Genomic DNA, 14,266 nt, shown 5'->3' with positions numbered 1-14,266 from the left:
TGAATAGGTTTATTGATAATGAATCCATTATATTGTTAAGGAGCTTTTATGATAGAAGAAAATCTGCCTTCCTGTAACTTTCACTATTTGGTATTGTTTGGTATTGTTTATCTGCTACATAAATGTACAATATATTAAACTATGATTTTATGTAGCATCATTAAAGATAAGGTAACTATCCAATTCCTCAATAAAACTTGTCTAAACTAAAAATTCTTGCTTTTAGTTTATTTATGAGGCTGCTCCTAGATCAAGTGGTAGGTCAAAGTTTTCCCTGAAATAATCCAGAACTGCACACATTATTCCAGAAAGTTTATAATAGGTACAGAATTTTCTGCATACTTTGCATCTATGAATTAGCCACTATCTCATCCTCTTTCTTTCCCTTCCCTTCCTACTCCTATTACCTCCTGTTCTCCTTCACTGCTCCTCTTCTTTTGTATTTTCTTCATCTGTATTCATGTTACTTGCATTCACGTTATTGCACTCATTGTCTGTGATTTGGTAGTAAAAATTCAGGCTCTCAGCATAGATCACACGGATTTGAGTGTTGAATTTAGCCCTTACAAACAACATGACCAGTAATAAGTTCCTATAAAACTTCTGTGCCCAACTTCTTCAATTTGTGAAAGGGAGAGAATACCAGTATCTAAATGTCACTCTCTGAATCCTTGATTGATATTTTGGCTATGTACAATCACCCAGACTGAATATTGTGCATCAGAATTTTGCTAATATTTTCCCTCACAGTTTTCTGGTGTTGCTAATGCAAACTTTGATGACTCTTTAGTTCTTTTTCCTTCATACTATATATTCCATCAGTATATTTTATCTTCAAAAATTTAGATAACTCTTTATACTTGAAATTCTGAAGGTGTATTTATTTATTCTGATAAAAAGATTTTTTGTTTGATTAGTATCATAAACCTAAGTTTTTAGAAGTGAGTATAACTTCATATGGCTAATAGTCATATCTAATCTATTCACCACAGTAAACCCAGAATATTGTACAAGGTGTAGCACAGAGTAAAAGTTCATTAAATATTTGTTAAATAGAAAAATAATATCTCACAAATACAAAAGGAATCTAATAATACACAGCTTGATATAGCTAAAACCACTTTAAGTAGGATAAATAATACCACATTCATTGTAACTCCATAGAATAACTGCCATTCTTTCTTTGCAGACAAAAAATTAAGTACTAGATTACTTGCACAAATTTTCTTTCTTGGTCTTGAAAACATTTGGAAATGTTGATGACATCTTTATTTTTCAAACATGAGGCCTCTTTACCATATATATATATATATATGTATGTATATATTAGGTATTTACATACATATACATGCCTGATATCACTCTAGTTGGAAACAGAGGAACTGAAACTAAATTGGACCTGATGGGAAAGCCCAGGAGTCTCATTTGGCTCCCTCCCATCTGTGAATTATTCCCCTGGAGCCTGCTCATTCAATTTATGACCACATATACCCCTTCTCTCATGCCAGTCATTTATCATATGTTGATAATCATTTTCTCAAGAGCTCACAGTCATTCTTGAGTTCCCTACCTTTCCTTATGTCCTCACCTTTGGGCCCCCACATTCCTTATCATATTAGACATGTTTTAAATACATGCAAACACACTCTCATATGTATATATATATATACATATATACACATATGCATATATATAGACATATATACACACATGCATATGGAACACATGTATATAAATACATATATTAGACTAATATATTCAGTACTTGAATGATATGTCAGACATTTCCTTTTGTTGTTAAGCCAAATATGTGTGGCATAGTACAGAATGGAATGGAATTGACAAAGGGGATTTCTTGTTTTCATAAACTAAAACACCCTATACATAGGGAATTTAGCAATTATGATATTTGAACCTGAGCGTCAAAATATTTTTGTCCTTCATTTATTTTCTATGTAATTATCTTGGAGCACCATTACAGGGTTATTTTTTCTTGAGTTTTCATGTTAACAGCAGCATTTTATTTAAAAATTCAGCCAAAAATTTAGACATGTGAATAAATATCATTCATTCACTTCTACTCTCTCTAAAGACATTAGTGAGATTACTTGAAAATAAAATATGTTGCAAAATAAATGTATTTGAATATTTCCATATAAGCAACTAAATGTTAAATTATATTATCACTGCTTAAAAATTAGAAAAAAATTATTTTTCTTGAGATTTCTCAAAATACAGCTTCTTAGTCAAAGCTTGTAGTAGATTACTTTTAGAACAGCTAAAATGTCAAATCATCTTTTCAATTGTCTCAAAAGCCTAACTATAATTAGCTATTTTTCAACATTAAAGGAAGTTGAATCAAGTTGAAGATATTTTTTTACAACTTGTGGAGATGCTGTAGAGTCTCCTGAAGAATGAAACATGGGAACCATGGTTACATCTTTCAGTTATAACAGGACAAGTTTTCTTAGTCTAGTAATGAAAAATGAATACTGTGTCTCTCCTTCATCCTCTTGATGGAAACTAATAAGCAAACAAGACATCCCCTCTGATTAGATATAAGAAGCAATAGTTTCCAAATTGGTAAAACCAAGATAACTTTAAATATTTCTTTTGGAAACAAGTATAAGATAGAAAAGGTCTCACAAACAGAACCAGCCATGATTGGTTTACATTTGTTCCTCCAAAGGGAAAATGGGTGGGAAATATGATTATACAGGACTAGTGCATGTTGACATCAATTATCTTCAAATACATATCAAAAGGATGAAAAGTTCACTGCAATTGCAGCTACTTTAAAAAGTAAATAAATAATCTCTTTTACTGAGGCCCTAAACCTATTATAACAGCAACATGCAAGTGCACTTTCCAATATGTATTAATTCTGTGGCCAGAATAATCCAGAGTATCTATATCTCCATGATAAAATGAATTATTTATCACTTTTAACTGTATAACATCCCACCCATGCACACAGAATGCTAAATTAAAAAAAAAAAAAAAACACATGGCATCCACAATGGAATTTTCTTTGTGAAAACTACTAAGAAACACCGGGGAAGCAAATATCAGAGTTATTTTATGTTTCAGTTCAAATCTTAGATGTATTGAATATGAAACCTCAAGAAGTCATTTACTGCAACTTTTCATTTCTTAAGTAAAGAAACTGGATTCAGAGAAGTTAAGGATCTTGACACATGAGCTCATGTCTCCAGACTATTAAACCTGGGCTCCATCTACAGTACCATACAGCTCTTTAACTTTGAGTAGCATGATGAGAGTTCTGGAGCCAGTGACAATAGTCATAACCTAAATATCTCTAAAAATAAAACATCTCCAATTTAAAACAAATGTATCTTTGGGTAGACAATGTGCTGTTTACTATGCATCTTTCCTATTTCATTGAAAGAGAAACTTGTAAAGGTAAAAGTACATACAGCTTATTTCAGAAAACAACTGGGTAAATCAGTTGTTACTTTTGAACTATTAAGAAGGTAGATGTTCTATATAAATATCTTTTACAAGGCTTTATAATATATTCAAAGCCTAAGCCATTGATATCATACATACATATATATATACACACATATAGAGTCATATATTCATCTATGTGGAATAATTCAACCAGCAGTAGTATGTTTGTGCCCATTCAGAACATTTTCAACGAAAAAGATACATAAACTCTAAATGTAAAACTAAAAAAGAACCTCAAAACACTATGTCAAAAATTTTCTAACTAGTCAATTACTTAGCACATTACAAGCCAATCTCTATTTTGTGAGAGAAAATATACTTGTTCCATCTGGTGGTAATGGCAAAAAAAATTCACTCTGGTTATATGCTAAAATTATAATCATTTATTTTAGCAATGATGTAAGTACTTACAAAGACATATTTCTATCTTTATAGTGATTTTGCTTTGCTCAAGTTCTAAGCAGGATTACATAATACAAAATATAATTAAATATATATTCATTTAAAATATATTGTATGATATGAGTAGTGTGCAACAAACCTTTATTGTGAATATGCCTTAATCAACATACTGTAATTCTTTTCACCTACTACCACACAATACAGGTATGATACTTGAACAATTTATTTTTGTATCAAAATGATTCCAAAGTTTATTGAAAGCTATTACATCCTGTCCCTGCTCAATTGGAGGATTGGGATAACTCTCTCTCTCTCTCTCTCTCTCTCTCTCTCTCCCATAAAACATTCATATCACCACACACTTCTTGATTACTTGTGAAGAGCCAAACAAAGTAAAACCATTGAAAGCTGTTTCAATTAAAACATGCATGCTTATTTCTTATTTATATATTACACAATTTCATGTTACATATTTTTAAAGCCATATCTTTTCTTGATATAAGACATTTTTTCCAAAAAGTTACAAAGCAAACAAAATAAGATAAAAGCCATGTTAGTATACAGAAAAGCATCATTATGTATCACTGTGTGACAACAAGTTTCTGAATGTAGAACCATCCAGAAAGTTCATCAATGACATCTATTCACTAAATTTAGTAGCAAAGTCATCTCTACTCTTCCTCGTCCCCTTCCAGTAACTGAGCCTTTACAAGTAAAGAAGAAAAAAAAAAACTGAACTAATCCTGATGCTTCAATATTAAGCCAATTCCATTTTATCTGAGTAAATGCATCTAACCAGAAGACAGAATGACGGTACAAATCGCACATGTTGCTGGGCAATGCGAACTACTGAACTTGGACAGCTTTTTTTTTTTTTTTTAAAGAAGGAGAAATAAAGGGGGTGGGGGGGGAGAGGGTAATCAGCAAAGAATAGTTTCGTGTCCTTGAATGTACTCACCAGCTCCCCAAATGCAGGGTCAGTAACAAGAACATCAACCTCACCCCTCTACTATGACTCCACAGAAGAAACCGGGAGGAGAGGAAGGCTTTGCAGAACCCCATCGGGATGGCTTTCTCGGAGCGGCGGAGCTCTGTCCTCACAGCCAGGACTTTCCCTCGCAGCCCTCGGCGGCCAGGCGAGTGCGGGACCGCGCTGCACCTCCTCACCAGGTGGACACGACTCCCGCAGCGGCGGAGCGGGACAGCCAATCGGAGCGAGCGGATGCAGGCATAGATTATCTTAAAAAGAGCGGGGCCAATCGGCGGCTCCGAGGGGCGGAGCTTCCCCTACTAGAAACAGAGCCCAGTAGGGAAAAGGGCTCCGGGTTTCTGAAAGAAAAACAAACCTCTTCCCGTCGCCGCGGCGGGGACGCTTTGGAGGGGCCCGGACGGACGCCCTCCCTGGAAAGGCGGAGCCCCTCCCAGCCCGCGCGCCCCTCGGCGTAGGGTGGGGACCACCGTCCGTGTCCGTTCCCACGTTCGGATTCCGACAGACCCTCGGGAAGCAGAGAGTGCCCACTCGGTTTTCCCTGGACTTGCGGATTCCGCTCATCTTGGTTGACCGTCGCTGTCAATTTGTGGGGATGGGGCGGCGCCTCATTTCTCTGCAGCCCCAGCGGAGCCGGCACGGGGCCCCCCCGGGGATGCTAGATTGATAACCGAATGCATGCAGGCGCCCATTGCTCTGCGCGGTCCTGCTCCCTTTCGGAGCCTTCGTAAGGAGAGGATGCGTGCAGTCTCCCGCCAGGCACCGAAAGATGACACTGACGACTAACGGCAGACAGGAACTGTCTTGCTGTACAAACACTGAGCCGAGAGTCTGGCTTTGACTGGATCCTTGTCGGCCTCGTGCGTGCGTGGACCTGCCGCGCCCCTCCCTCGCGGGTCGCCTCCGAGCGCCGCTGTTCAGGGCCAAACTTCAGAGGCGCCGCCTGCACTTGGCGGCGGAGCCCAGCAGTATCCATGGCAACCAGAAAGCCTCTGGCAGCGGGAACTAAGACAGTGGTGGTGCAGCAGCAGGCTCGCTCTGCCCAGCCATCTTCTGCCTTCTGCCTGCAGGAACCCCTGTTTCCCACGGAAGCCGCCGGGCTTGGGGGTGGGGAGGGGTCTGTGTCTGTCTCATTAATCACCCCACAGCCACCTGGAATGGGCCAGATGCGGGGATGGTCTGCAATTTAGCACCTCATGACTTGGGAGTGTTTGTCTCTAGCACACAGGGGACGCCAGCAAAGGAGCTGTAGCTACTCCACCTGTCCACATCACTAAAACGGACAGAGGTAACAAGGTCGGAGGTGGCTTTCTATTCTTTTTCTTGCCTGGAATAATGCAGAGCGCAGTGCTGGGCTTTTCTCCCCTTTCTTTGATTGATTCTCCTCTCAGTCTCCTCCAAACAAACGTATTGACTCTCCTTGTTTTTCTTCCCCCACCACACATTAATTAGGCAGAATTTTCTTCTTCTAAAAAGCACATTAATCAAAGTAGTCCATGCAAAATAATTAATATAGCAATAAAGTCTCATTATAATAGACTTTTGGCTAGTACATTTAAGTTAAAAAGTAATACCAATATAAATCTGAGTTGATGGGTTTTCTTTTTCTTAGTTTTAGTGTTTCTATTAAGAATGTGCTTTGGGTAGTTAATCAACTGTTTCATTGGATGCACCCACTAATTCACTGATCTGATTAGCCAGTGAAGAAGGAATTAATTCACTAGAAGGATGTTGTGAATAATAAATACTTTTCTAGCTACCCCTTGCATTTTGGTAAGATTAGAGTTCTAAAACATCAGTGGAAATATAGTATTACCTAATGTTATACAATAACAGTTGATAACTCTCCCATCAGTAATTCTTTTTTAAACAAATTATTTATTTGTTTGAAAGATATAGTTACAGAGAGGCAGAGACAGAGAGAGAGAGAGGTCTTCCATCCACTGGTTCACTCCCCAGATGGCCACAACAGCTGGAGCTGCGCCAATCAGAAGCCAGGAGCCAGGAGCTTCTTCCAGGTCTCCCACGCAGGTGCATGGGCCCAAGCACTTGGGCCATCTTCCACTGCTTCTCTAGGTCATAGCAGAGAGCTGGATGGGAAGTGGAGGAGCTGATACTGGAACCAGTGTCCATATGGGATGCTGGCACTGCAGAGAGCGGCTTTACCCACTATGCCACAGCACCGGCCGTGGGCAGTCAATAATTCTTAACAAGGTTTTACTTTTATTGTTCTCATATGTAACTGAAAGACCTGGAGAACCATTAAAAGAGATTAATGGAAAGGAAAAATGAAAGATATACCTTGGGTAGTAACAAGCTGCACGTTTATTTTAATGAAAGGTAAATAACTACGATATCGGAACACTTCACTTTTTTTTTTCAAAATGTATGTTTTTTTGGCCAATTTTGTACTGAATTTTTTTTAGTTTATACCTTTCTCCAAGTACTTTAATTTGACTTTATTTCTATGTTTCTAATTTTGATTACTTTTTTTTCTTTTTTGTAATAAATGCTTGCTGGGAAACATCTTATTCTGCTGTCACAGTTAATTATAATTCCCTGAACACTATGTAAAAGGGATCTGAGCCCTCCAGAACCTGAAAAAAAAAAAAAGAATGAAGGTTTTGAACATCATCCATGTCTTGACGCCACATTCAATTCCATCTGACTTGTTAACCAGCTCTACATGTTGGGCACAAGAGTTAGGGAAAGATATGTACTATAGAATCTGGATAATACAAATAAGGTACATTGTACTCATCAAATACACCCCATTGCTCTCAGGGACACATTTATGGGGAAATAGATCAGGTGTTTCACAGGATTCTAGGTTCAGAGATAACCTTACTGTGGGTGAGGAACCGGATGGTGAAAGCTCCCTGTCTTGTATTATGTCAGTAGCTGTCAATCAGAGATAGTTAATATTGTATGTGACCTTTGTTAATGACTGGAGCTGTTTTTAGTTGGCATAATGCTGTGGGGGAGGGAGATAGAATGAGCTACTGGGATCTGGTGGATAGAGGTTAAGATTTCCGCTGCATGTCCTAAAATGCACAGCAGGAAAGCCATCATACAACCAAGAATTATACAGCTAAAGACATCAAGACAGAGAAGCCCTGTGTTATGGCTGCAGATAACTAATGAATGATAACTAATAATTTCATTGAAGTCATCATTCCCCACCTCATTTCTGTAAAAATGATTTATTTATATATTTGAAAGGCAGACACACACAGAGAGAGAGAGAGAGAGAGAGATCCTCCATTTCCCTGGTTCACCCCCCAAATGGCTACAACAGCCAGATCAGGGCCAGGCTAAAGCCAAGGAACTTGATTCTCTCACATGGCTGGCAACGGCTCACCAAGTTCTTGGGCAATCTTCACCCCATTCTCAGACACATTGTCAGGAAGTTGGCTCTCAGTTGGCATAGACAGGAATTGAACTGGCTCTTGGACATTTGATGTTGGCGTTCCAAGTAGCAGCTTAACCCATTGTGTCACAAAGTCAACACCCCCCTTCTCCTAATTTCAATTGACTGAGCTAGAATCATTATCCACTTGTTGTATGTGTAGTTGTAATGACTACCAATTCAGTATACTGGAATTTTGTTTCATTTTCTTTTTCGGCTTCAAAACTTTTCAAGTTCACCTTAGAATAAAATGTTTGGGGAACATATTAAAAATGCAATGCATTTCAATTTGAAGCCAATGAATTAGAATTCTTAGCAAGAAAATCTATCAGAGTTTGAGAAACATTTTCCTACTATCATCTCACAAAACGACCAGTGAGCAAGACAATAACCTCATCATGTGTGTACAATCTTGGCCCTTGCAAAGCAGGCCTTCAGCATCATTCATCTATTAATTCTCTCATTCAAAAATATTAAGAAACTATGATGTCAGGCACTGTGCCTGGCACTGTGAATATAATGGTTATTTGTACCTTGTTTTCTTCATCTATAAAAAAGAGAAGAATTCAGCTTATCTTACAGAATTGTCTTGAGGATTAAATGGATTAATACATAGGGATTGCTTGAAACAATCCCTGGCTTACATAAATTATTTGAAAAATGTTAGTTGTTATTGTACCTCATTGAGGATGGGTTTCAAATCTAATTCATTCATTCTATCTCTAGAACAGTAATTGGTTCATAATAGTTAATTTCCAAATAGTTCAGTCTAACAGAAAGGATGGAGGAAATTAGGAATTAATGGTTGCACTTTAGAGCAAAGAGGCCTTTGCCTCACATCCTACCTTTCCTTATTTATTTTTCTGATAATTACAAACCCCATATACTGCAGTCAAGTCTTCAAGTTCACGTCCCTAAACATTATTTATAGTATCACATGTTTTGTCTTGTCTCATGCTATTCTTTTAGCCTGGCAACCTCCTTATCATCTGACAAGTCCCTCTTCATTTTTCTGATTAGTCTTTTTTTTTTTTCCTCGAGAAGTCTTTATTGGTTGTTCACAGCATGCTAGTCTGTTTTACAGGGATGTCCTATAACTAATAGTTGATACATTTGGGGGCTAACTGTGTGTCACTAGGCATTGTGGACAGCTCTTGATTATGGTTGTCCAAGGTCAGATGTCCTAACACAACTGCATCATATCTATATTATAGTACATATCACATTTTCAGAAACATGTTTTTCTATTCAAGCCACCAGTCCAATTTTTATATTTTATACACTAAGGATTGGTAATGGTTATCCCATTTAGTATTATATCATGTATTTAATATTTTGTGTACATTTAGCAGTGAATTTCTTCCCTGAATGTAGCTTCATGAAGGTGGGCACATGATCTGTGTTCTTTACAACTGTAAAGTTATTGTTCAAGGCAGTGGCTAGTACTTAATAATTGACATTCAATAAATATCTGTAAAATGATTAGATATACAATGTGTACTAGAAAGAATAAGCAAATGAATGATTTCAATGCTTTTTTAAAAAATATTTCTGGAAATATAAAGTGATCTCTATTTCTCTACCTAGGCCTCACATGTCCTTCTCTAGGTAGACAAATTCCAGATCTCAGGTGTTAGAAGGAAAAAAAAAACAAGATTTTTAAAAGCCTGAAGATACATACCTTTCATTTGCTAATCTGTTCAATCTCTTTAATATGTACCTGGTCTCCAAATGCAGCCAAAGGAAGGAATCCAGAAGTTAATCAGCAATGGGACTATAGCTTATAACTATAATGCCATTCTATCTTTTGGCTTACTTCTACATTATATCTGAGTCTACACTTCTGTCATTGGTTACCTCTACTGTTTCCTTCATATTTCATATTTTTCTTTCTGATTGGATTTTGCATACCAACATACAATGTACTTTCAGCTTTAAAATCAACAGGCACAAATATATTATATTAGCCTACTTCCTTTCTCTCTTTCATGTTATAGTTTCATTCCCATCAACAGCCATCTTTGAGGCCAGTATGGTAGCACAGAGGGTGAGCTGCAGCTTGTGACACTGGCATCCCATATCAGAGTGCCTGTTTGAAACCAGGTTGCTCCATTTCTGATCCAACTCTTCAATAATACACCTGGGAGAGCAGAGAAAAATAGTCCAAGTACCTGGGCCCTTGTTACCCACGTGGAAGACCCAGATGGAGTTCCAGGCCCAGCCCTGACTGTTGTGGTCATTTGGGAAGTGAATTAATGGATAAAGATCTCCTTCTCTCTGTCTCTCTCTTTCATTCAAATTAAAAAAAAAATCAATATAAAAAAACAGCTATCCTTCTCTGCTTCTTTATTCACAAAACTCTCTGCTGCGACTTTTGTCTTCATGACACTAATGTCTCCATGTTGCTTAATCTAGTAGAAATTTCCAATACACAGAGTGTACAGTCTCTCATCTACATTTGATCCTGTTGGCCATTCTATGTTTCTCAAAATACTTCTGATCATTTCTCCCCATACATCCTCACCAAATGTTTTTTAAGCTTTACGGTTTTTTTTCTGCCTAAACTCAATATTTTGTAGTTCCTCAAATATCAGTTTGATTTTTTTTTTCTTTCTATTTCACATTGTCACCTTTGGCAAATTCATCTATTCACAAATCTGTACATACCATTGTAAAAACTTTAAAAAGTACTTTGTCAACTTGTAAGTCAAGGAATTTCTAGTGTACTTCTGACACACATAAACAACCAATTAGTCAAGCTAGATGCATATGCACTGTTTACTTGACAAACATATCTTTTAGTTTATCACCAGCTCATTTTAATACTCCCATATCTTACCTCTAATCTATTCCATTTAAATAGGTATCAAAAATAAGTTGATATGGGTTCCAAACAAAGATCCTCTAAGTAATAGTTGTTTAAGGATGGAAAGCTTTCTTATATTTTAATTTTTAAATGTATTTATATTAATTTATTTGAAAGGCAGAGGAGCAAAGAGAGAAAGAAACAGTGACACACAAATGGAGATCTTCCATCTGCTAGTTTACTCCTCTAAAGCCTACAACAGATAGGGCTGGGCCAGGTCAAGGCTGGGAGCTAGGCATTCAACCCACAACCCCCACATGGGTGGTGGTAGGGACCTAAATACTTTAGCCATAACTATGTGTACATTAGCAGGAAGCTGGATTGGAAGCAGAGGCAGAAGTTGAATTCACATATTCCAATATGGGATGCAGATTTCCCTACAGCATCTTACCTGCTGCAGTAAATATTCTTCCCAGAAAGCTTTCTTATTTTTCCAGTGCCTTAATTTCCATATGATTGCCATGAAAATTATGCTAGTTAATAGAATAACAGGCATATAGTAAGTGTTCAAATTAAACTTCAATTTTTATTGTTATTATCATTAGCCTTCTTTCTATTTCTACTTCCAGTTAATCTAAGTGATCATCATTGCTTACTCAGATGACTACAATAATCATTTCCAGACTTGTCTAGCATTTATTTATTCTTTACATACTTATCAGAATAGTCTTTTAAAAAGCAGACATTTGAAATATTTTCTGTTTACCATTCAATGATGTTATACTGTACTGAGAACAAAACGCAATATTGTTATGGGAGCTTTTGAGTTCCTCCAGTTTCTAGCCTCTATGTTCTGTCCTGCTTCATGTTTGCAGAATGCTCTTACTTTAGTTTCTTCATTGTCATGCCCATCTTTACAGCTTTTCAGAAGATTTATTTATACTTGGATCACTCCACCATGCCTTACATCATGTATTTGACTATTTCCTTTTTATCAGTCTCTGCTAAAGTGGCATATATTCAAGAAACACTGATTTCCCAATTTAAATTGACTCCCACATTATAACATCTAATAACACCAGTCACTATTTCTTCCTGACACTTGCTATATTTTATAATTCATTGATTCATTTAATTCAATAAACAGTCTTTCAACACCTGGGTTTCAAGCATTTCTTTTTTAAAGATTTAGTTATTTATTTGAAAGGCAGAGTTATAGAGGCAGAGGCAGAGAGAGGATTGCCATCTTCTCATTCACTCCCCTACTGGCTTCAACTCCCAAAGCTGTACTGATCTGAATCCAGGAGCTTGGAGCCTCTTCCGGGTCTCCCACACAGGTGTAGGGGCCCAAGGACCTGTGCCATCCTCCACTGCTTTCCCAGGCCATAGCAGAGAGCTGGATCAGAATTGAAGTAGCTGGACACAGAATGGAAGCCCATATGGGATGCTGGCACCGCAGGCAGAGGCCTTATCTACTTTGCCACAGCACTGGCCCCAAGCACTTTTCGATATACTAAAAATAGCATAGTAAACAAAATACACATTTTAATGCAACTTCTATAATGTAAATTATGTTTTGATTCTTACATTTTTAATAAACATTAATTTACTTATTACCTCTATTATGGACTGTTACTCTTTGATGGCAAGAAAATTTGTCTTTCTTTTTCCACACTGTGTTCAAATATCTTGTATGGCCCCATTGTAGACATTTCTTGAGAGCATAAATGAAGGAAGGAATACACTGCAATGTCTTAACATTGCTCTCTTGACAGTTTTAACCATTATACTCTGTTTCTCTAAGTCTCTTCATAATATAGGAATAAAATAACAATATGAAATTTTCAGTTAATATTAGTAGATCATATGATTAAATACACAGTAAAGGCACAGTAAATTGTAGGGATGCCGTGTTTAGGAAAATAAACACTCATAAGCATCACAAATCTTATAACTAAGTTACTCTGGGAAAAGGAAAGAATGTAGAGTCTGTGCCTAATCACAACATTTCTCTGAATTTCAGATTTTACTATTAAAAATAGAGATGGGTGAGTATGAAGATCAAATAAAATAACATTAGTGTAACTCTTTGTGAAATATCACATGATAGAAAAATATTAGCTATTGATTTATTCCTTTTTGATGATCAACACAGAATGGAAGCAAGTAAAGAGCATATCATAAAGGAATATAAAATATAAAAAACTGAAAAGTATGTAGTATTCAAAATCTGCTAAACACTGGATATCTTAAAGATCTGGATACCTTAGTTCATTGATATCCCACAACAGTCCTGTCGATCAGTTACTACCAATTTCCTATTTTGCAGATGAGGAAACTGAAGAGCAGAGATTAAGTAATTTCCCCTGGTTAAATAGCAAGCAATGGCAGAGCAGAAACTTGAACCTAGAAAGCCTGTGCTTTGAATTTCTCCATGATAGTGTCCTTTGATGGTCAATGAATCATGATATTCTTAAAGGAAATTATTAATATTTCTTCAGGTCACCTTTCTCCTCTGAGGTTAACCAACACAGTTATTTCAGTGACTACATAGCAAAGCATCATTGTCGTTAAAACCTTTCATATTTCACTTTAAAGGACCTTGCAATAAAAATGTCAAAAGTGGGAAAGAATTTTTGAGGAATGACCCTTAAGCAGTCATGTTTCAAAGGGTTACAGTGCTGTTTAAGATATGAGACACTTACAGGAAAGAGGTCCAGCACTTGAAGATTTATTGTAACCTGACATTTAATGAAAACCCTCAAGGTTTTGATGGAACTTTATTATGTCAATTACTCACTCACCTCATATATAGACTAATATATTTTATTTTAAAAATGCCTTGCTAGCAAGGCTGGCATTGAAATAGTAACCCTTAGGGCATCTTTGAATGGGCCCTATCCAGGACCTAACTCCCTACTCATCCAGTTTATAGCCTGAAATGTGTCTACTTATGCAAGTTTGACTAGGACCTAAAGGATAATGTAATTCCCTATGGGTGGTAGGTTCCAGAGACAGACAGAACCTCCTTCAACATGCCTATTTCCTCTCGCATTTATCTCCTTGTCAATTTGGGGCCACAAATGAGTATAGCAACTACATGTAAGTGACAGGAACCCATTTACAGTCTTTTCTCAGACCCATGAGTTGATTCCAGGTACACTAAAAGAACTCTCAGTATTTATTG

The 14,266-nt window shown here is 37.0% G+C and overlaps 1 protein-coding gene across 2 annotated transcripts in view; it reads right to left on the bottom strand.

Annotated features, from left to right (window-relative positions):
* Positions 1-4,938, bottom strand: part of GABRG1 (gamma-aminobutyric acid type A receptor subunit gamma1) — a 79,557-nt gene extending 74,619 nt beyond the window's left edge. For both annotated transcript variants that reach the window (XM_062213024.1, XM_062213025.1), the window contains exon 1: positions 4,835-4,938. In XM_062213024.1, coding sequence (XP_062069008.1) covers positions 4,835-4,938 — 104 coding nt within the window. The remainder of the gene's footprint in view (positions 1-4,834) is intronic.
* Between the last annotated feature and the right edge of the window lie 9,328 nt (positions 4,939-14,266).

Source organism: Lepus europaeus, chromosome 16 (assembly GCF_033115175.1).
Source record: "Lepus europaeus isolate LE1 chromosome 16, mLepTim1.pri, whole genome shotgun sequence".
NCBI lineage: Eukaryota > Metazoa > Chordata > Mammalia > Lagomorpha > Leporidae > Lepus > Lepus europaeus.
Note: the sequence above shows the minus strand (reverse complement) of the source record. Positions and strands in the feature narration are given on the sequence as shown.